Below are 22,551 nucleotides of genomic sequence, written 5' to 3' on the forward strand. Positions count from 1 at the left end.
TTGTATTAATGATTATTTGCTCTGTGCCTGATTATAAATTATAATAAACTGTATGTTTTTAACAACTGTAACTGTTTCTGTAAGTTGAAGCTGCTAATGAATAAAAATAAATAGAAAGCTCCCTTACGTCTGTTTACATCTTCAACTTTAACAGCCATGGTATTCACGTCGTCACTTCAGACACCATCACCTCTCTCTTCCTGTGTGCTGAATGTCTCAGCCTCTCTGTCATCCCTCTCCTTTGTGTACTAATGAGCCGTGAGATTGACAGCTGGATTACTGGGCTGTTTTGTAATCCTTTAATTTCTCCGTTTAAGATAATCACCTCCTGGATGGAGTGCTGCCTGCAATCGCATGCACATACACACCAAATATTCTTGGTTTATTTCTGAACAAATAACTGTGTCAGTGCTCATGCATTAAAGAAAAATTAATAAGAAAATATGGAGGAAAGCAAGAGCTTGCAGGCGCCCTGATCAAATATAGATTCATGGCAGAATTAATCCCGAGGACAAAGCAGAGCATAGGCCCCTCTCTGGTAAGGGACCTTTTTGATATTAGATTTGCGGAACAAAGGCGTCTTGACAGTGCAGTCTTTTAATTAAGGCGATAGAATAGCAAAAGCCTACAAAAAATTATAATAAATACCGGATGTGCTTCGCAACACTTAGTGGCCCTCTGGAGATGCCTTTAGTAGCAGCTTAGAAGGATCTATGTGTTAAGTCGAGGCAAACGTAAATCAGTTTGAGTAGGCCATGTTCCTCAACTCTTACAGTGAGAATATGAGTGCTGGAGAACATGTGAGGCCAAGTGGCAGAACAAGGTCAAACTGCCCGGGTGTAATCCATCATCAAAGAGAGCAGCGATATGTCAATCTGAGCCACTGAATCAGATGGGGGGAAATGGGGGTGGTGGGGGTTAAATAACTAGGGGAGGCTGAACAAGATGGTAGCTGTGGTGCAGGCACAGATTACCTTCAGCCAAATGCTGAGTAAACAAAACTGCATCATGATGGATGCCATACACTGGGCAGCTTGTTTCTGAAAGCCAAACACTCCAAAAATAACTTGTTGAATGAAAAACACAGACAGTTATGTGGCTTTCTTAAATGATGAAGCATTTATGTTGCTCTAATTTCATACATCTAAGCTGCTTGTACATAATCTGTTATGGCTGATTCAGTTATTACCAGGGGTTGGTCTGATTCATTTTAGCTCGGTTGGTCAAATTGATTTTCCTTGATAAATGTATTTTTCCTGCAATAAATATAATCCAATTTGTCTGTATTCTTCCTGCCTAAGTTAAGTATAACAAAAACAAATCTTGTTGACACTGAAAAATATTTTTTAACAATGTAGTTAATGATTTTTTTAATTACAGAACAATTAAGTGGTATGGGTACTGTTAACTTAAAATTTACATTAAACAACACAGTCCCCAAAATGAACAAAAAAACTCAGTAGGAAGTATCAATGTCTAAGATAATGCACTTCATAATTTCTCAGAAGCTCGGTTAATGGTGATATTTCTTTAAAATGTACTCCCTTTCCTCTGACAATATAGAGTAAGTTGTTCCAGTACAATACATGATGCCATCTACTTTACCCATATATGACTTGAAGTTACATCCGTTTTCTTCCAGAGCAAAGATATTAAAGATATTAACCGTCTGGCCTGCAGGAGTCAGCTGTCAATCACTGTCTGGAGCTAAAAACATAGTTCTCTGGATATCTACCTAACTCATACATTTTTGCCTCAACAGGTACATTTACTGCAGCAATCTTAGACAGAGTTTGCATGACTGATTTGCAGTACTGCTGTAATTTTGGACAGTTCCATACACAGGGAAACTGAGTACCCTGTCCATCTAAACATTTACTATGACTATCTGGGGAGATTCGGTTTGACCACTTGTCATCAACCACTTATTTTGGAGAAGAATTAATTGTATTTTGGCTTTTAAACATGCAATTTCAAATTCCGCCTCCTATATCTCCTCTTAGATGTCAGATCTCCATGCATCCAGCTTATCAGTGGTGGATTTCTTACGTTAAGAAAACTGCATAGAATGCAGAAATATGACCTTTCCCAAGCATTTTCCCCATGATATTCTCCAGGTATGATAATGGTGGCTCAGATACAACCTGTTTTTATTTTGATGAAATGTTTAACTTGTAAATGTAAAAAAAAATTTTTCTTTGGAATATTATCAGTTGCTATCCTTATAAAGGACCGCAACCTTCTGTACAACTTTATCTGCCCAGATTTTTAATCCTCCATCAGCTCTTCCCGCCTGAAACCATGTGTTGCCCCAAATAAGCGAACCAACAGAGCTTACAGCACCGAGCACCGTACTCACAATGGACCCCCCGACCATACACCAAGATGGGAAAAACTCACCCCTCAAGCAGTTGGCCCCGACCATGCCCCCGCAACCACACAAACACAGCACATCAAAGCCACTGCAACGAAAGCCAAGGGAGAAACACCAACCAGCTCGGCTGCACCGTCACCACTCAGCCGATCCAAATTCCGGTGACCACACATCCAACAAGAGGACACAACTCCCCCAGACATGGCTGCCAGAAGAGCAGCACACCGACAAGACCACCCAACCACCCAGCAAATGCCAGCAGCCCAAGCCCGTCCGCACATGAGAGAGAAACAAAAAAGATAAAGTAAACATGAGCCAGCCGGGTGCCGGCACCCAGCCCGACCACAGGCTAGGCACAACCCACCAGCCACCCCAGTGCAGGTACAAGACACGCTCCAACGCCCCACACACCCGACTGCGACTGCAGCCCGACGCCAGCCTGAGGGCCGGAGATGGAGGAGGAAGCATTGGAGGAAGGCCACCACAGCGCTCCAATGACCGGGCACCCACCAACCCCCCTCCTCAACCCCAGAGGCGTCCCAGCATGCCGGCCGCACACACTCCCACACAGCATACCCCCGCTCCTTCTCCCGGCCTCCAACCCCAGACGGCAAACAGTTAACAGGAGTGTGAAAAGCCTCAAGCCTACCTTCGCCAACTCAAATGTGGTGTTGATGCATCCCCCTCACCCCATCCCGAACCTTAAATGTCTACATACAACTAAACCTTTAAAGGTGGGCGCAGGCACCAGAGGCAACCCTCGAGGCACTCCAATGACGCGCCAGCACCCCAAGGCCCTATATGAGTGGTAGTGTGATGCAGCAGGCAAAGTGTGGTGTCCAGGGATGGGGAGGGAAGGACTGGGGGGCAAAACTTTCTCCCAGTGAGCCAGCTCCCCGGCTGACCCCAGTTGGTACCCTTGTTTGCGAGTTGCAACAAAGGAGCGAGGGACCAGCACATCCACCGGTACAGGCACCGGGGCCTAAGAACCGACCGAAAACTGGGTCCAACATCCCCAGTACCCCTGGAACCGCCCAAACCCTCAAACCCTGATCCTCAGCCCCAACACCCAGTCCCCTGACCAGGAAACAACAACCCCCAACAAAGAGGAGCCAGACGGAAGCACGCAGCAACGAGCAAGAGCGTGGCCCAACACCAAAAAAAAGAGCAGACCAGCCGGCCCAGCACAAGTATACGCCACACAATATTTATGTTCATTCTATTTCCTAAATATCTACTTGCATTTGTCCACTGCTTAGATATGTGGTGTCCTGAATAGGCACAAAATTGATCTATTGGTATATATACTTTGGCTTTATTAAACCCTTACATAACCGCATAAATGACAGACATTAGAGTCAAAATATTAAGGGAAATCACAAGGGACAACAAGTAATTTTATTTGTTATGAGTAAAAATCTTTACTTGACAGTGCATATCCTTTTCAGGAAAAAACAAAGTTCAATATGACCCAACATTATGGAAAAGTCAAAACATCCACAGTTTTATATCGATCAACCCTAGAGGCCCAAACTACTTCAGGTTACTTTGAAAAAGGCACATTTTGCAGGATTACTTTACTTAAACTGTTCTTTTTTCTTATAATTCAGATGATGCTTAGGTATTAAACAATCCATTTAAAAGTGCTTTGTCATGCCAGCACAAACAAGCACAATGACATCCCAAGTAGATGATTTTAGCAGCAAAACCAGCACTTGAAAGCTAAAGACCTGATTTGTATTGAGATGCATGTAAATCCTGCGATCCTTAGAGGAGGGGAGGAAAACCTGTGTAATGAGCTGGGTTACGGCTTACAGCTAAAAGGTGAAACAGAGGTTTCCTGATGGGAAAATGGTTCATTTCTGCATTGCAATAAAAAGGCCAACCATGTCTTAATCAAGGCCAAAAAATTGTTAAAGTGTGCAGAAATGCAATGTGCTAATGCACATTGATTTTGAGAGAGGGTGGTTGATTACAAAAGGTTTCCAATAATAAATGCAAATAGTATTCACAGGATTACAAGGTCATTAACTGGTGGTGAAGGGGAAATCCATTCCTTCAAAATATCTCCACAGCTGTTTGATAATGCATGTAAAAACAGAATGATTGAGGAGAGTTAAACTCTAATTAGAAGACTTTTAGCAAAATGTAACTTTAAACTTCATCCATAAATACTTTCCCAAGAAGCTGCCCTTCTGTCACCTCTTGAAATACAGTAGCAAAGTGTCTAAATCTTCATCCAGCGCAGTCTTCTTTCTTATCCGTTAATCCCTTGCCAAGGACTTCTTTCTGGCTCCCTCAGAGGCATATTCCTCCCTGTTTTCCTTCTAATCACTCTATGCCCCACAGCCTCCAGCTCTTGAAGAAGCAATCTGAGGTCTGATGATATCGAGGTTAGCACCGTTGGAAGGTCAGAAGTCAAGGCACAATTAGCTCACCTCTGTTTTGTCAGGAATTATAGATCTGATGAGTAACCAGACCCAACACAGTACAAGCACACAGGGTACACTGTGCTTTGAAACAATGCAGGACTCTCATAGTTGGTTCTCACAGCTTATCACCATATAAATACAAGGAAAATAACATGCCTCACTGGCTGTTAAAGCAATGCAGCCTTAAGAAATAATGTGAAACAAAATGTTTTTAACAAAATCCCTAGTGACAGAATTATTGGTACCCCTGCTGTTTTCAACAACCCCTTTCTGACAACACTAAGTGTTCCTCTATAACAGTTCACTATGTTGGAGCATACAGAAAGAGGAATCTTTGACCATTCCTCTTTACAATCTTTTTAGATTATCCAGAGTCCTGGGTCCTCCCTTCAGCTCCATTCTATTCTGCTCACCTCAAAGGCTCTCCAAAGGATTTAGGTCTAAAGAATGTGAAGGCCATTGAAGATGGATGTTTTTCATTCTGGTCATCCATTTCTTTGTTGAGTTGACCTAATGTGTGCTACTCTCTCCTCCTGATTGACCGAATGATTGCCAGTTTCAAGTTTACTGGCATATCCAAATGCACCAGATTTTTATTTAATACAACCCGGTACGCCGAAAAATTCATGATGGAATGCACTCTAACTAATTAGGTATACCTTCTGGAGCCAGATTTCTCAAATGAATCTAGAGGTCAAGGACATCCTTTTGATACTTTTACCTTTGCTAGAGGCTCATGACATTCATTGCAGTTCTTATTTTAAACAGTAAATTTCGCAGAAGATAAAGTTTGTGTGCATTCAATAATTGGTAGCAGAAAAGGAATCTATAGAGTAACTGCAGTTTAAATATAAAACTCCATCTACAAAGTTTGTTACCTTTTAGCTGTTTTTGAAGTATGTGAACCATTTTGGAACAAATATTCTCTCTGGTTTTCATTTAACCGTGGGTTAAACATATTCTCAGATTCTACCCTGCTGCTGTTTCTGTTTGCGAAGTACCACTCGTAAATCAGGAGTCATAAGGTTCCCAGGCCCATTGAAAGAGAAGTAGGCCCACAATATGACAGGTTCTTCACCATGCTTAACAGTGGCAATAGATGTCTTACACATATTGATCCTTTGTTTCACACCAAACTCAGCTAGAGTGTTTATTGCTGAAAGCTCAATTAAAATATATTTTGATTAATGTACATGTTTACATTTGTGATGGTAGGAAGGAAAATCTTTTTTCTGCCACCCATTTAAAATGACAATTTATCATGTAGATAGCATCTAATTGTTATCATGGAGACTTGGTGACCTCAAGTTCCCACTATTTGCTGCAGTAAGCTTTGGAGACTTTTTTGACCACAACTACCCTGCTGCCTACTGTATTTGGTGGCAAGATAAATATGCCTTTGTTCAGTCTAGTTCCCAGTGGATTATGAAAATAGATTATGTGTTTCTTCATATATATATCCTAGTGAAACACGAAATCATGCAATGCTATGTAGAAGTTTCTAAAAACTGATCAACTTAAAAAGGTATAGTTAAAATTAAAAGGTTCTTAATTTACATATATTTTAAGGGGAAATGTTAGGGGTACCAGCATTGGTGCCACTGGTGATTTTATAACAAAATGCCATGTCAAAGATATTTTTTTAACATGGCATCTTTTCTCCCAGTGAATAAATGGGCTTAAAATGAAAAGATAGATTTTTCAACATTTTTCACTGGGAGATAATGCAATAAATATGGATATTTGCTGCAGTTAAACTCATGAGAAAACATGGCAAGACCCAGCAAATGACTATTAGACCATAGCGAATATCACCATACTCAGAGGAGACCAGCATAGATCAGAGTACGACCAGTAAAAAAAATCCCATTGAAGCACTGACAACATTTCTGCTGACAGCCAGCATCCCATCTATCAAAACCTACCCTTTTTTCGACACACTACCGGCAGAGAGAGAAAGACTACAAAACAGGATGAAAAGCATTGTGCTGGGGAATGTACTATATCTTGGGTGGCTTTCTTGATGGAATTGGCTCAGCATGTATGGGATGTTGTAGGGAGTTTGAGGGATATGGGAGCGTAGCTCAGCTTGGTAAGAAGGCAGGTGAGATAAAGAGAAATGATGTGGCTCATCTTCTGTACCTGTATTCTATCAGCTCACCACAGACTGCAGGTCCTGGCTGCTGAGATGAAAAGACTCTCTGGAGGACAAGAGAGACGTTCATGAGTCAGAAGGAAAATGGCATCCCGCTTATCAAATGCCTGAAAACATAATCCTTCCCACGGTCCCGGTTCTTGGGTCTGGACGTACTTATGAAAACCCTGTCACTTCAGATAGTAGGTTAGGAGTCCGAAGTTCTTCATGGCACAGCAACGTCTGAGCTTGCTGTTTCAAGGCAGATATGGCTCTTTGCCAGATTTTCTTGCTGTAGTCTAATTGGGGTCATGTTACATGTCATTTTGTATGTGTAACTTTTAGAGATGCTATTAAACAGCAGGAAGTCCAGGCTGAAAGTCTACAGTGATAAAATGAAAGCAGGATCCCCTTTTAAATAAATCATTTAGATTAAAGGTTAGCGTGTTCAAATCTTTCTCTCTCTGTGAACCTAAAAGACCAGCTGTTAAATTAAAAGCCCAGAGATGAAAGAAGCAAAAAAGGACTTGCAATTCTAGGTTGTTTTTAAAGATGAGGCCCAATCCTACCCAGTACTGCTATTCGACCCAATCCTGATATCATTCTTGGATCAGATATCGGGTTTAGCCATCTGTTGACAAAACCCTGTCATGTTTAAAGTCATATTTTGAATGAGTTCCTTCTCAAAGCTTAAGCTTACAGCCCAAAAAAAAAAAATAATTCTCACGTAAATAACAAATTATATGGTACTTTCACTAACTGTACTTGACCAAATGTTTCAAATATGTTAAAAGATATATTGTTTAGATTTTGAAGACTACTTAACATCAGTGGACAGATATTTTACTTGAAATGAAATATAAGATGAATGTTTGCTGTACGTTTTGCATCAACATTCGGAGCAGTAAAAGTCATGTCAAACTGTTAACAGTGAGAATAACTGCAGAAAAAACACCAGAGCCCTAGAGAGCAACAATGGAAATATAGAACTCTGCTTTATTTTATTGTCTTGAACTTTCAACCTCTGTTTACAACAAAACATTTAAGATTTTAAATAATTGGCAGCCTGTTTGAAGACTTTGACACAATATAGGAATACTTAGAATCCAAAAGAATACAGAGAGTCTACTTCTACTGTTAGTGATGCTAACCAGGCTAGTTACTATTAGAGATTCTAACAGTGGTAAAGGCACTGAAAAAGGTCGTTTAAAAGTAAAAAACAATGTCACCTTTACATGTTTTTAACTTACTTTCACATAAAGAGTGAACTCCCATTGAATTGTGCTATTTAGGTTATTTCACAGAGAGATAGCTCTTACTGTTACTGATACTAACTGTGCTAATGGTTTAAATCACTAATAAATGTCATTAGAGACAGTTCAGAAACAGTTGACCTAATGTTTTATTGGGCTGTTTTGTGTTACTTCTCTCAAACACTCACACATAATGTAATGTTACCCTGCACTCATGAAGAATGAACGACCACAGTGGGTAGGCTTAAGTAATTTTGTTGCCGCTGCACCACCTTTTTGGACTATTTTGTCAACATTTTACAGGAAATTAAGCCATCGTTTCATTTAGCTACCATTACCATCTTAAGTTTGATGTGCCTTTTCTAGAGTCTATGGCTCAGATTTAGCAACTCTAGCCCTAAAAAATATAAAAATAGGGAAGAATGGTTTGTTCTGAGAATTACTCATGAAGAAACGAATGATCTTTTCACCATTATAGATGGGTTGAAAAATATGTGATGTTATTCAGTTCCTGTCCTTTTTGCATTTGTGAAATATTCATCCAAAAGATAATTTGGTGAAATACATTTTTGTACCTTATTACTGTCATTTTCTGTCTAAACATCTTAGTAAACTAATAGCAAACAAGCATTCAGACAGGCACCTAAACCACACAGACTCTTTGCTTTTGCGGTCTCCCAGGACCGACGAGGGGCAAAGGGTGATGCTAATCACTGTTGTCTTTTCAAATATGTGTTGACAGCAACTTAAAGAGACAATATCTGACTGAACTGCAAATCAATTTCTTGCGCACTGAGGCCATGTCACCCTCTCTGTGTTCCTAGTTGTCTACTGGGGTCGTTGGAGCGAGGGGATGGTTTGCACAGTGATGGGCAGCCACTGGAATTCCTCTTTTCTTGGCTTATCTGCCTACAGCAGGAATCAGTGCAGACCGCAACTTAAGGCCTGGTTGTTTGCTTGCCCATGTACAGGTCCTTCTCAAAATATTAGCATATTGTGATAAAGTTCATTATTTTCCATAATGTCATGATGAAAATTTAACATTCATATATTTTAGATTTATTGCACACTAACTGAAATATTTCAGGTCTTTTATTGTCTTAATATGGATGATTTTGGCATACAGCTCATGAAAACCCAAAATTCCTATCTCACAAAATTAGCATATCATTAAAAGGGTCTCTAAACGAGATATGAACCTAATCATCTGAATCAACGAGTTAACTCTAAACACCTGCAAAAGATTCCTGGGGCCTTTAAAACTCCCATCCTGGTTCATCACTCAAAACCCCAATCATGGGTAAGACTGCCGACCTGACTGCTGTCCAGAAGGCCACTATTGACACCCTCAAGCAAGAGGGTAAGACACAGAAAGAAATGTCTGTACGAATAGGCTGTTCCCAGAGTGCTGTATCAAGGCACCTCAGTGGGAAGTCTGTGGGAAGGAAAAAGTGTGGCAGAAAACGCTGCACAACGAGAAGAGGTGACCGGACCCTGAGGAAGATTGTGGAGAAGGGCTGATTCCAGACCATGGGGGACCTGCGGAAGCAGTGGACTGAGTCTGGAGTAGAAACATCCAGAGCCACCGTGCACAGGCATGTGCAGGAAATGGGCTACAGGTGCCGCATTCCCCAGACCTGGGCTACAGAGAAGCAGCACTGGACTGTTGCTCAGTGGTCCAAAGTACTTTTTTCGGATGAAAGCAAATTCTGCATGTCATTCAGAAATCAAGGTGCCAGAGTCTGGAGGAAGACTGGGGAGAAGGAAATGCCAAAATGCCAGAAGTCCAGTGTCAAGTACCCACAGTCAGTGATGGTCTGGGGTGCCGTGTCAGCTGCTGGTGTTGGTCCACTGTGTTTTATCAAGGGCAGGGTCAATGCAGCTAGCTATCAGGAGATTTTGGAGCACTTCATGCTTCCATCTGCTGAAAAGCTTTATGGAGATGAAGATTTCATTTTTCAGCACGACCTGGCACCTGCTCACAGTGCCAAAACCACTGGTAAATGGTTTACTGACCATGGTATCACTGTGCTCAATTGGCCTGCCAACTCTCCTGACCTGAACCCCATAGAGAATCTGTGGGATATTGTGAAGAGAACGTTGAGAGACTCAAGACCCAACACTCTGGATGAGCTAAAGGCCGCTATCGAAGCATCCTGGGCCTCCATAAGACCTCAGCAGTGCCACAGGCTGATTGCCTCCATGCCACGCCGCATTGAAGCAGTCATTTCTGCAAAAGGATTCCCGACCAAGTATTGAGTGCATAACTGTACATGATTATTTGAAGGTTGACGTTTTTTGTATTAAAAACACTTTTCTTTTATTGGTCGGATGAAATATGCTAATTTTGTGAGATAGGAATTTTGGGTTTTCATGAGCTGTATGCCAAAATCATCCGTATTAAGACAATAATAGACCTGAAATATTTCAGTTAGTGTGCAATGAATCTAAAATATATGAATGTTAAATTTTCATCATGACATTATGGAAAATAATGAACTTTATCACAATATGCTAATATTTTGAGAAGGACCTGTATATGCCTTTAATCCTGACCAGCCTCCCAGACTAACATTTACATAGAAGCATTCGATAATTTATTTAGTGTAAGCTTGCAGCAGGGCAGAGATTTGTAAATTAGTTAAACAAAGGTCTTCTATGGTCAACCACTTGATCATAACAGCCTTTTTAACCTACAAAGCCAAAAAAGAATGACCAGCAGGAACACTGAATGATGCATAACACTTCTTAAATGACCTTTCAGCACTTAAGCAGTCATATAATCTTACTATTCTAAAACTAAATGAAAAAAAGGTGCAAGCATAAGAATTTGAAAATACATTGCTCTAGATGTTTTAAAAAGCTTGATGTGTTTTAAATTTTGTCACATGCATCCAGTACAAATCCATTTATTTCCATTTTGTCACAGCCCAGTAAACAATGTTTCCATGATAAGGTTTCAGAATCCACTTTCTCATATATTTTTTCCTTTGATAACACAAAAGCTTTGCCTCAACAGGACACAACACCTGACTCAGCCAGCGAGAAAAGCACAGTCCTTAGGTTTACTTAGTGATGGAGCATTTATTGGATATTGCCTGAACAGTCAAACAGGAGAGGAACAAGCAAAAAGGGATTTCAAGATCCTTAATCGGCTGAGAAAACTTTGCTCCGGCACAAACACAAAAACCTGTAAAACGTGGATAAAATTGAAGGTTATGGTGATCCAGTGGCAGAAAGCTTAACGGCTTTCCTCGTGATCTCTGTAAAGAGATAAAACATTGTCTCAGGAAGGTGTTGGACCACTACCTGGGAACAGAACAGCTGCTTTTTGGCTGAAGAGATGGAAGCTTATCGGGCTAAACAACAGGAGATACACTATATGATAATGGTGGTGGAAATGGTGCTCAAACACATCAGCCGACAAACTCTCCAGTGTTCAGCAGAGATGAAAGCTAGTAAAGACCGCTGTATGCAACTCACATCATTTTCTTTCTCATTAAACCCTCCAGTGAAGCCTTACGCTGTATGGCAATGGGTACTGTCAGGCTCCAAGAGGCCACTCCCATCACGAGTAAATCGTTTGGTCATGGGTACTCAGTCAAAAAGAACAGGGAAAATGAATTTTGTTTTTGTAAAATGGTTTTCTTCTTTCCGCCTGTAATTATTACTTTTCATGCTGAGATTGTTTTGTCTTTTTTTTTCTTGCCAGAGACTGTCTTCAATCTGCTCCTTTATAAATTTTGGCAAACTATTTACTGCTGGCTGAAGTCAAATACTTTGCACCAGTGTGCCAAAAAAAGAATGTCATCAGATATACCGGAGCACAATTATACAGTAGTGCACAATAGTGAAGTGGAAGAAAAAATATACATGGTTTCAAAGAGTTAAAAACATAATGAAACGTGCGCATTTGCATTTACCCTCCGTCAATCTGATAACTCTAAATAAAATCACTGAGGAGGTTTGTTAGAGAACATTAGTAAACAAACAGCATTATGAACATCAAGAAGCATACCAGACAGATCCCAACCTTTGAATATGTCTCATCACTGGTTAATCCATCACCAGAAAATGGAAAGAGTATAATTTACCATGACCGGTCACCTACACTGACAGGCATTAATCAGAGAAGCGGCCAAGAATGGGCAGCGTAGGGGGAGAAGCGTGTGACCCATTTATGAAGGCCTCAGTCCTCATCACAGGCTGTCGCGGGATCGAATCTCAGCCCATTGATGCACTTTCTGCACTCCCTTTCCCCACTCTTTAGACACCATTTCCTGTCTACTCGTACTCACTTATCCGGGACCGGGTCGCGGTGGCAGCAGACTCAGCAGAGACACCCAGACGTCCCTCTCCCCAGACACCTCCTCCAGCTCCTCCAGGGGGACCCCAAGGCGTTCCCAGGCCAGCCGAGAGACATAGTCCCTCCAGCGTGTCTTGGGCCGTCCCCTGGGCCTCCCCCCGGTGGGACGTGCCTGGAACACCTCCCGAGGAAGGCGTCCAGGAGGCATACGGTATAGAGGCCCGAGCCACCTCAACTGGCTCCTCTCGATGTGGAGGAGCAGCGGCCCTACTCCGAGCCCCTCCCGGATGGCCGAGCTCCTCACCCTATCTCTAAGGGAGTGCCCGGCCACCCTACAGAGGAAGCTCATTTCAGCCGCTTGTATCCGGGATATCGTTCTTTCGGTCATGACCCAAAGTTCATGGCCATAGGTGAGGGTAGGAACGTAGACCGACCGGTAAATCGAGAGCTTCGCTTTTCAGCTCAGCTCTCTCTTCACCACAACGAACCGGCACAGTGCCCCCATTACTGCGGCAGCCGTACCGATCCGTCTGTCGATCTCCCGCTCCATTCTTCTCTCACTCGTGAACAAGACCCCGAGATACTTGAACTTATCCACTTGAGGCAGGAACTCCTCTCCCATTTCCTGTCTACTCACTGTGAAAAAAATACTCTGAAAAAATAATAAATGCCACAAGAGCTGAAAAATAATTTTAAAAAAAAGAGAGAAGCAGCCAAGAGGCCCATGTTTCCACAAGTAATGTAGAGGTAATGTGAAAAGAGACATTCAACTAAGACCAAATGTAATGTTTTTTGCACAACATAGTGTGGTAGAAAACTAACCTTGCACATCACCCTGAATACACGGCCCCCACTATAAACATAGTGAGGGCAGGATCATGCTAAGAGGATGCTTTTCTTCAGCAAGGATGGTGTTACAGGGCAGCCCTAGAAGAAAACCTGCAAGAAACTGTAAAGGCAGAATAATTTAGAGCAGGGGCCAAAATTAAAAACTCTGATAAAGTCATGGGCCAACCTTGATATTCATTGAAAAAGTGTTTGTCCTACTCTTTGATATTATGATGAAACTTTTTATGTAAAAAAAAGCAAATGTCAAATAAAAGACAATTAAAATAAAAAAAAGAAATTGTAGCCTCATTAATTAAAATTCAAATGTAAACTTTTTCACCAGCTGACAATATTGATAAGAATTTCTTTCAATGAAATTCCAGCCATTCCAATTCAGGCCTCGGAGTAGCAAGTTAAAGTGCATAAAAAAAACATTCATTAGTGCTCAGTGGTCTCCAATCTGATCCACTGTCATGCAAACTTGTCCAAGCAAGATATCTGGTATTTGTAGTTCTACCTGAGATTGCTACTGAATGTCAACAGAGGAGGGAGGCTTGTGGGTCCTGCTTGACGGGCCAACACACCAGCAGGGCATTGAGGGCTTGTAGTGTCAGTGGTGCATGCACTGTCTGTTAGTGGGCCAGCTCTAGTAGATATTTGGAATCATCTTGTGGGCCAAATATAATTATACTGCAGGCCATATTTGGCGCGTGGGCCTGAGTTTGACACCAATAGGTGCCAAACTCAAATCCTGAAGAGCTACTATCCTGCAACTATTAGATGAATCCCTTCTCCAACACATCTGAATGGCTTAATTCTCTCATCAGCATGTCATTCAGCTCTGCAGAGGTCTGGTAATAAGCTATTCGTTTGATTGAGATGGGTTAAAGAAGGGATGCATCTAAAAATTGCAGGAAAGTAGCTCTTGAGGACTGGACATGGGAACCCCTGGTTTAGACCAAAGCATATTTGTGTTTTAAAATAGTCTAGTCAAGGTCCATACCTACATTCAATGAAGAATCTATGGCAAAACCTTAAAATCGATGTTCAGAGACACCCTCCACCCAATCTGGCAATCTTGCAGAGCTTGAGCTATTTTGTAGAGAAGATGTGCAAAGCTGGTAGAAAAGTACCCTGAAGGAAGTTTCTAAGAAAAAACATTTAGCATTTTTCTTTCACTCCACAATTATGTAAATCTGTTCGTGACGTGTCAAAATGGTAAATGCAAAGGGTATGAACACTTTCACAAGGTATTTGTTCTGTGTTAGTTCAATATAATGGACAAAACAAGACGTGTTTGACGAGCATGTTGGTAAAAGGCTATGTTGGTGGAGTTATGTGCCAACATTTAATGTCAACTGTGTTCATTATAATGAAATGAATATAAAGTGACAGAGTTATTGGAGATCACACATTGAAGCATACATATTTGAGTAATTGCCACCAGAAATGGAAAGTGTGATCCAACAATGATATGGGCCGTACAGCTAAAAGAGGGGTTGATAAGGCAGACACACATTGAGACAGTAAGGCATATGCTGCTGCCATGTCAAGGACAATATTTCTAACACCTTTAATTAACTACAATTGGTGTTAATGAATTTGACAAGAAAAATATTACATGGTTGCTTCTTAGCCACCCACGCGCCATAAAAACAGAAGCATAACAACTGGCCCCTCCACCTCAGCGTGAAAGGAGTTGAAGTCGACAGATTGCTCAGTGACTGGAAGAGGAAGCTTGCTTCACACAGCTGCACCTGATGGGCTGCAGCTTTTTGCCATTTTTTCACCCCATATCTAAATGTTCATGTCTAGAGGGAGACTACAATCCCTGGACAACAACCCTTTGGAAACTCCTGTTGAGGCATGAGATTATCAGGGTGTGAAAGCCTAGATTTCATAGTATCATGATTTTGAAACAAATATTTAAAACAGAAATGCATAATATGATATAATCATTTTTGATTGCAACTGATTGATTATCACACTTTTTATAATCTTAGCTATTACATTTATTTATTGTCATTTTGATGCATAGACTTCAGGAAAAGCATTGAAAAAACAGTGGTTTAAGTTTCTCTCAAGTAAACATTCTTATTACACTGAACATTAAATGTTTCTGCCAGTAAAACAAGCTGATTTAGGCTGGCTAACTTCTTGAGCAGCCATCTACTCAACAGGCATATTGCTTACAACGTGCAAAGTGCTACATTTTTCTTTCTTGTAAGCAAGGAAACACTCCAGCAGCCATTTTTCAGCCAACTGATTGCCAGTGTGCAGTAACAAGTGGGGGAGAGACAGAGCAGCATTATTTCATGCTCCATATTGCTGGAGAAAACACTGGTCCCTCCAGCACTGATGTTTCAGTAAAAGAACTTTAAACCATAGAAATGTTTTGAAAAGTACAATATGGCACCAATCCCTTACAATGGACAATTAAAACATGCTAAACTGATAACAAGTTTGCTGTCTTGCAAATATTAGGTCTTCATACAATTGGTGATATAAATGCTGACAGTGTAATTACTAGTTTTTCTTAGTTGTGCATAGATTTCAACTGACAAAACTCTGTTTCCACAAGCCCCACTCAGGGGAATTAATAATTTTATTTAAATAACTGATAAATAAAGGTAACATATTTCATGCTTGTTTAAATTTTTTGCACCACATAGATCAAAATAGGATTGAAAATGGAGTCTAACCTTTACTGAGGATTTTGTTTTGTCCAGAAAATGTACCTCTGATCAAAATTATAACTGAAGACGTCTAAAATAATTAATAGAGTATATTATGGTAAATGTAGACTAGAATAAACTCTTTCTCTTTAAGTATCTTTCTAAAGGACACTTTAGTTGTGTAAGGCTAAGGGTTGGACTCTGTTGTTTGTTGAACATATAGCATATAATGAAGAGATTGGATTGTGATTATTTTGCATTTCTTCAAAATGTCAATAAAGCATCCTGAATAATAAAACACGAAGGGTCTGGCAGATTTTTTTGCAGTTTTGAAATCTCAGCTTCAGAGCATCCAGGATCCCTCCACAATAAGTCTTAGCCAATTATTTTCCTTTAGACGTGAGAGTTTTAGGTTTTCATACTATAGCATTCAGCTTCTCGCCACTTTGTGTCCAACTGCACAGAAAACAGACCTCCAATAAGGCGAGCTGCTGCACATTAATCACTACCAAGAGGACTTAAGCTGCTGGAACTCATATCTCTTTGAATCGCCAGTATGGGAGGACAGCACAAAGAGCAACATGAGAGTTAGAGAAACTGGAAGCCAAGGTAACGTGGGATCAAAGCTACACTGATCGAGCACATAAGGTGAATCAAATTGATGCATCTCAGCTCTGCTGTGACAGTTTTTCAAACACAGGCATTAGCAGCAACATCTCGCATCCCCGTGACACACACACGCATCACACCCGGTCACAGAAGGGAGTGAAACATTATCGTTCTAAATTCATCACATTTTTCTTAACGCGCCTGAGCCTATTTCAAAATTCAGCTGAAACCTTGAGCTGCGAGGCGCTCCAGGCAAACCGGCTCCCCACTGACCGGCTGCACCGTCCTTGTCAGCTTCTTAAACAACAAAATAACCTCCAGAATAATTCGATTGCTACGCTTGCAGCCGGGAAATCCTCAAACAGCTGTTACAATAAAAATGCCATTTCCCTCTGGCAAACAGCATTTCACAAACAATAGACAAATATTTGGCTATAAAAGCAAGGTGTCAGGGGAGAGCTTACCTCATTCTACTGTGTTGTTGAGCTGCTATCCAAAGCTATGAGTAACAGTGTGCTATTATGCAGGGAGGAAACGAAGGGAATATGAAACATCCTAAATACTGGCTTCATTCTCTGTATCAAATCCCAGCTCTTACCCATCTTCTGTCAGAGTGAACATCCTAAATTTTCAAAACAAGCCTCTCCGCTCCTCATCATGTCTGTGCTGTGAAAAGGTTTTCCCCCTTACAAGTTTCTTCGGTTTTTGTTTTTTTCTTACACTTAAGTGGTTTAGATTATCAAACAAATTTGAACATCAGACAAAGATGACCCGAGTAAGTACAAAAACAGTTATGAAATTATCATTTAATGTATTAATGGGAAAAGGCTAATCAAAACAATCTTGCCCTATGTGAAAATATAGCACTGTCTCTGTGACCATATCATAGCTGGCAAAAAGCATCTTGATGGTCCGACTTTTGGGAAATTATGTAGACTGATAAGACAAAAGTGGTACTTTTTGGAAGGTATCTGTTCTGTTACATCTGGTGTAAAGCTAAAACATTTCAGTAAAAGAAGATCAAGCCAACAACCAACATGGTGGTGGTACTGTGATGGTCTGGAGTTGCTTTACAGCTTCAAGATTTGGGTGACTTACTGTAATTGACAGAGGCATGAATTCTTCTCTCTACCAGAAAATGCTGAAGAAGAAAGTTTGTGACCTTAAAACTCCAGCACACTCTGGTTACTCAGCAAGACAATGATCGAAGCATACCAGCAATTCCCCTTTGAATGGCATGATTAAAGTTCAGGCCTAAACATGATTGGCTTGGTGTGGCATGAACTTTAACAGGCTGTTCACGCTCATAAAACATCCAATTATGTTGAATTCAACAAATTCTGCAAAGAACACTGGGCCAAACTCCTCCAGAGCGATGTCAAAGACTCATCGACAGTTATTGCAAAGGCTTGATTGCAGTTGTTGCTGCCAAAGGTGGCGCAACTAGTTACTAGCTTTAGAGGGAAATTGCTTCTTCACTTATAACAATGTTGGTTTGGATGGCTGTTTCCCTATAATTAATCAAAGTATCATTTGAAAACTGCATTTTGTCTAAAATTGACAATCTAAACCGTTAAGTAAGACAAGAAAACAAAAGCCTCTATAAGAGCAAATATCTATAAGAGACGACATACTTCCTCACAGCACTTTACAGATTTAAATATGGTCTGGTCTGTGTTATGCAAGCACATTCACAGACCGTTCAAGGTGTTCTTTGTCAGTCAATTATGCAAATGTGGGAAACTGGAATGTGGCTGGAGGGGGGTGGGGATTCATTTCCATTATGGCTATGATTCACCAGAAAACAAATGAAACATGCTGAAAAAGCTGCAGCATAATTTTCACATGGCTGCAGATTAACCTCACAGTAGGTGCAGCACACTCCCTCAGTTGAAGAGAAATGAAGCGGATGAAAAACGGAATTGGATTCTCTTAAAAAGAATATAATGAAATGATTAAAGGAGCTGTAACAAACAGCAAAAATAAAATAAAAGTTGGGTAGACGGGAAGAGAAAGGGGGAAGGTTGTTTAACTTTGTCTGCTCTGAGAGCTCACTGCTAAGTCAATCAAAAGAAGTAATTTCTCATTTTTATTACAGTGGGAGTAATTTTACTGTTTATTCATCAGTAAAACCCATTTCAATTGAAAAGCTGCTGGAACAGAATGCATCAAGCTACCTGCTGTCACACCACATTCCGAGATCCAGGAAAAAGAAAAAGTCTGCTGCGCCCATGTTGCACCTCTACAGCAAAATTACATTCTGACCTTTTAGGAGTGATGGAGAATCCCACGCCATATCTTTTACCCCTTCACACGCAATACACAAACACAAAGTAGGCAAACACAAACTCACACGATGCGACACATCAGTGCAGAGATGATAAAAAAGAAAATCATCAGTCAATAAATGTTAGCCTGCAGCAGCAGACTTACCTTTGAGGATGCTCTGGCCATGCAGTACATCTCTGGGGACAATCACCGTGTAGAAGCTCTGAGAGAAGCCGGGTCTGCAAGAAGGTTTAAGGGGCTGGCCCGCTCTACTCCCCTAGGGTATGAAAAAAGAGGTGGACTCATTTAGGTTCATAAGCTGATCTCACAGTTTTTTCAGACTAATGCTGAATTTTACTGATTGATCTTAACTTAGTCAATGATTTGCTTTAGACACTGGTGCTATTAGAGGGGGCATGGGGTGGGGCAATGGCCAACTCTATGTATTTGCTGGCCCCTACCACTGGTCAGGCAGCCTTGATGCATGAGATAGAGCTTTTAGGAACAGGACTTTCAGAAAGAAGGTGAAGAGCATTAAAAATTTGCAAGTGCAGTTGAATTTAAAATCATACTGTTCCTACAGTCCTCTTAATGACATGCTAGTGTAGGTATATGCACCATTGAGTCGCCCCATTGCTGTGCACTGCCGTCCAGCTGGTGAAAAGACAGCTATTACACTGGTTTTGCTTGCAAAGCTCCAGTCATGACATGCAACCCTAAAAAAGCACCTCTCTTAATTCTTATTTAGTTAGTTTAGTAACTAAATATCATTGAGTATATATCTGTGATAGTTAATATATTATGTAAGCAGCAGTAGAAATAATTGTTTCTTTTCTGTTTTAAATAAAAGCAATTTCATCATCCTGTTTATTTCTTGTCTTGTGTAAATGTAAATTATTACTCAAATTTATCATATAGTGGACTATTATACCGACGAATTGCATTATTTATAATTATCGTTTTTGTCCCCGTCACTCTGGCCCCGCTCACACCAGTCACCTATGACAGCAGGAAATAAAACACAGCTTTTGTTTTGGTGCCCACCTAATCACAACATGAAGGGGACATACAAATATGCAATTCGACATTTGTTTCTGCTGCAACTGACAAATAAGTTTAAAGCAAAAAAAAAAAAAACAATCTTTGGGCCGCCCCAAAGGCTGTGCTGTGATGTCCTGTGTGGTGAGCCACATCACCCGGATCACAAACCGCCACCGTGCAGTGGGACGATCTTAGTGTGAAAATCCATGTGTGGTAACAAAAAGCATATCAGTGTGAAAGCTTTTTAGATATACTTAAGTTGTGACAAAAATGAACTGGTGGTGATCATAATTATAATCATAATCTTATGAACAAGCTTTGATCATCGACAACTACAAAAAAAAAAAAAAAGACTGGAGGCATGAGCGACAGCAACATCATATAAAGTGTCCAAAAAGCGTAGCAGATTGTCTTGCAATGTGTAGTTAAAGAAAATGCTAAATGTGCACTATTATCAGGCACAGCCGCAGAATGACAGAGTGCAAGAGTACTCGCAGCATGCACCTGATTGCTTGATTCATATATATATATATATATATATATATATTACATCCCCTCTGAATGTATATGAGCAGAGCAAAGCCATGGCAGTGTTTGCTTTGCCCCCTCAGTTAGGAAATGGCAAGATGTCTTCCTCACTCTCCTATACTTATTCTTCCTCATTAGGCACTGATCGCTAAGACGCACTCCCTTACATGTAGCAGTGTGCAAAGGAAGTTAATTGCAGGCAACAGAATAACAAGCCTCTCCAGAAAGCGCTGTCCACTGCAATAGTGCAGCAGTTTATCTGGGGAGGCAAACGCTCAGTCCTCACTGACTTTTTACCCCCCAAAACAAATAAATGAGAAACACAAGCTGAGCAGATTTTTTTTCTTTTTCTAAGCAGTAATGTAGCACTGCATGACTCCACTGCACCCATCATGTGGCGGCGCAGCACTACGGGGCAAAGTCAGCCGTTCGCAGCCACTTCTGAGCGCTCATGCAGCGCGCTGCAAAGCTCCAGTAAGCACTACAGCAGTGCAGCACTTCCACCGTACTGTGAGCGGAGCAGACAAGGCATTAACTCATCTTACCGAGGATGCGCCCACAAGTAAGGTGCACGCCAACAGGACGCAGCCAACGATCATCTTTGCCAACAAAAAAACCCAAGAGGTAAGAGAAAAAGAAAAAATCAGGGGTAAAAAGGATGATCTTTCTCCGTCAGTAAACGCCTCAGTAATTCCCGGATCCCTGTGTTTTTTTCTTCTCCACCACTGAGCAAAAGAACGTCCCTACTTGTCTGGCGCAAAAGTGCCGCTGAGACAGAGATGCTGCGTTCGGTCCGGAGGAAGCCGGTGCCCATTGGATGACAGCGTCACTACAACCCCTCCTACCCTCGGCGGGCAGGCTCCCAGGCAGGCTGCGCCTCCAATAACTTCCTGTGATGATGCCACTTCAGGGTTCCATTGGTTGAGAAATGCCTTTTTTCCAGGCTATTTAGATTCATATTTTGACTTCAGATGGAGCAGAGGCGGTTCAGGCTGTGAGTGACAAGCAGCCATCCGAGTCCTTTCATGAGTCCATCAACTAACTGCAGTCTATTTCACACCCAGTTACCCCCTCTGCCCCTGATCCAGGCTATAAGTATAGCAAGAGTCGGCGAGTTATTAAGTTTTTATTAAAGCTGCCACGATAGAAGATCGGCAGATATGACTTTGATTGTGACTGAAAGCTTCAGATGAAATAAAGTACAATGTACCGAAATCCTTTGAGATCACAGGGACTGTATTTCCATTTCCCCCACTTCATTTGCTCCAAGTTTCTAAATTAATTTGAGGAGTAATAAACTGAAGATTTCTCTTTTTTTCTGCAGTATAAATGCTTTTTTTGTATTTTAGGAGAGGCAATTTCCAGGTCTGATCATTTTTCTGTGTTTTACTGGGATTAAAGGAAAATAAAGTGAGTAATTGTGAAGTGGAAGAAAAATAATTTTGGTGTACAAGTTGCTCATATTTACAGAATGATGTTTTTGTCCAATCTTTTCTTCAAAATAGCTCAAGCTCAGCCCTTTGTTTAACTCTATCCATCTTTCTTTTAATAGGGAAGAAAGCATCCCCACAGCATGAAGATCCCACCACCATGTTTCATGCTGGGGTTGGTGTGTTCATGGTAAAGACTGGAATTCTTGGTAAATCTTCTTTGTTTAATAGCTCATTGTTATACATATTGCAAGGAAAGGGTCCAAGAACCAAAATTTCCATGACAGATTTTCAGTATTGTTGAGTTCTGTACATTAATTGGACCATTGTGACACATGACTATCCATTGGTCTAACCGTGCAATATATCTCTGGCTGTACATTTAGGGTTGTTGTCTTGCTGAAAACTTCCACCCCAGCCTCAGATCTTTTGTAGCCTCCAAAAGGTTTTCTTTCAGGAATTTCTCTTTGTTCCATCCATCTTTCCATCAGATCAAACCAGCTTGCCTGTCCCTACCTACGAAAAGGATCTCCACAGCATCATGCTGTCACCACCTTGTTTCACCACATGGATCAGGTGTTAATATTTGTTTTGTGTCACAGGTGGCATTCTGCATGTAGGTCATACAGCTTAATTTTGGTCACATCTGACCAGACCTCTTTTTTATACATGT

The 22,551-nt window shown here is 41.0% G+C and overlaps 1 protein-coding gene across 3 annotated transcripts in view; it reads right to left on the minus strand.

Annotated features, from left to right (window-relative positions):
• Positions 1-22,006, minus strand: part of cdh4 (cadherin 4, type 1, R-cadherin (retinal)) — a 437,670-nt gene extending 415,664 nt beyond the window's left edge. For 2 of the 3 annotated variants that reach the window (XM_047348246.1, XM_047348245.1), the window contains exons 1-2: positions 20,994-22,005; positions 19,045-19,156 (exon numbers count right to left, since the gene is read on the minus strand). In XM_047348246.1, coding sequence (XP_047204202.1) covers positions 19,045-19,156; positions 20,994-21,047 — 166 coding nt within the window. In that variant the 5' untranslated portion in view covers positions 21,048-22,005. Of the gene's footprint in view, positions 1-19,044; positions 19,157-20,993 lie in introns of all 3 variants that reach the window. The other variant, XM_047348247.1, reaches the window with a different exon arrangement.
• Positions 22,007-22,551: the final 545 nt, after the last annotated feature.

This window comes from Girardinichthys multiradiatus, chromosome 20, assembly GCF_021462225.1.
Source record: "Girardinichthys multiradiatus isolate DD_20200921_A chromosome 20, DD_fGirMul_XY1, whole genome shotgun sequence".
NCBI classification, from domain to species: Eukaryota; Metazoa; Chordata; class Actinopteri; order Cyprinodontiformes; family Goodeidae; genus Girardinichthys; species Girardinichthys multiradiatus.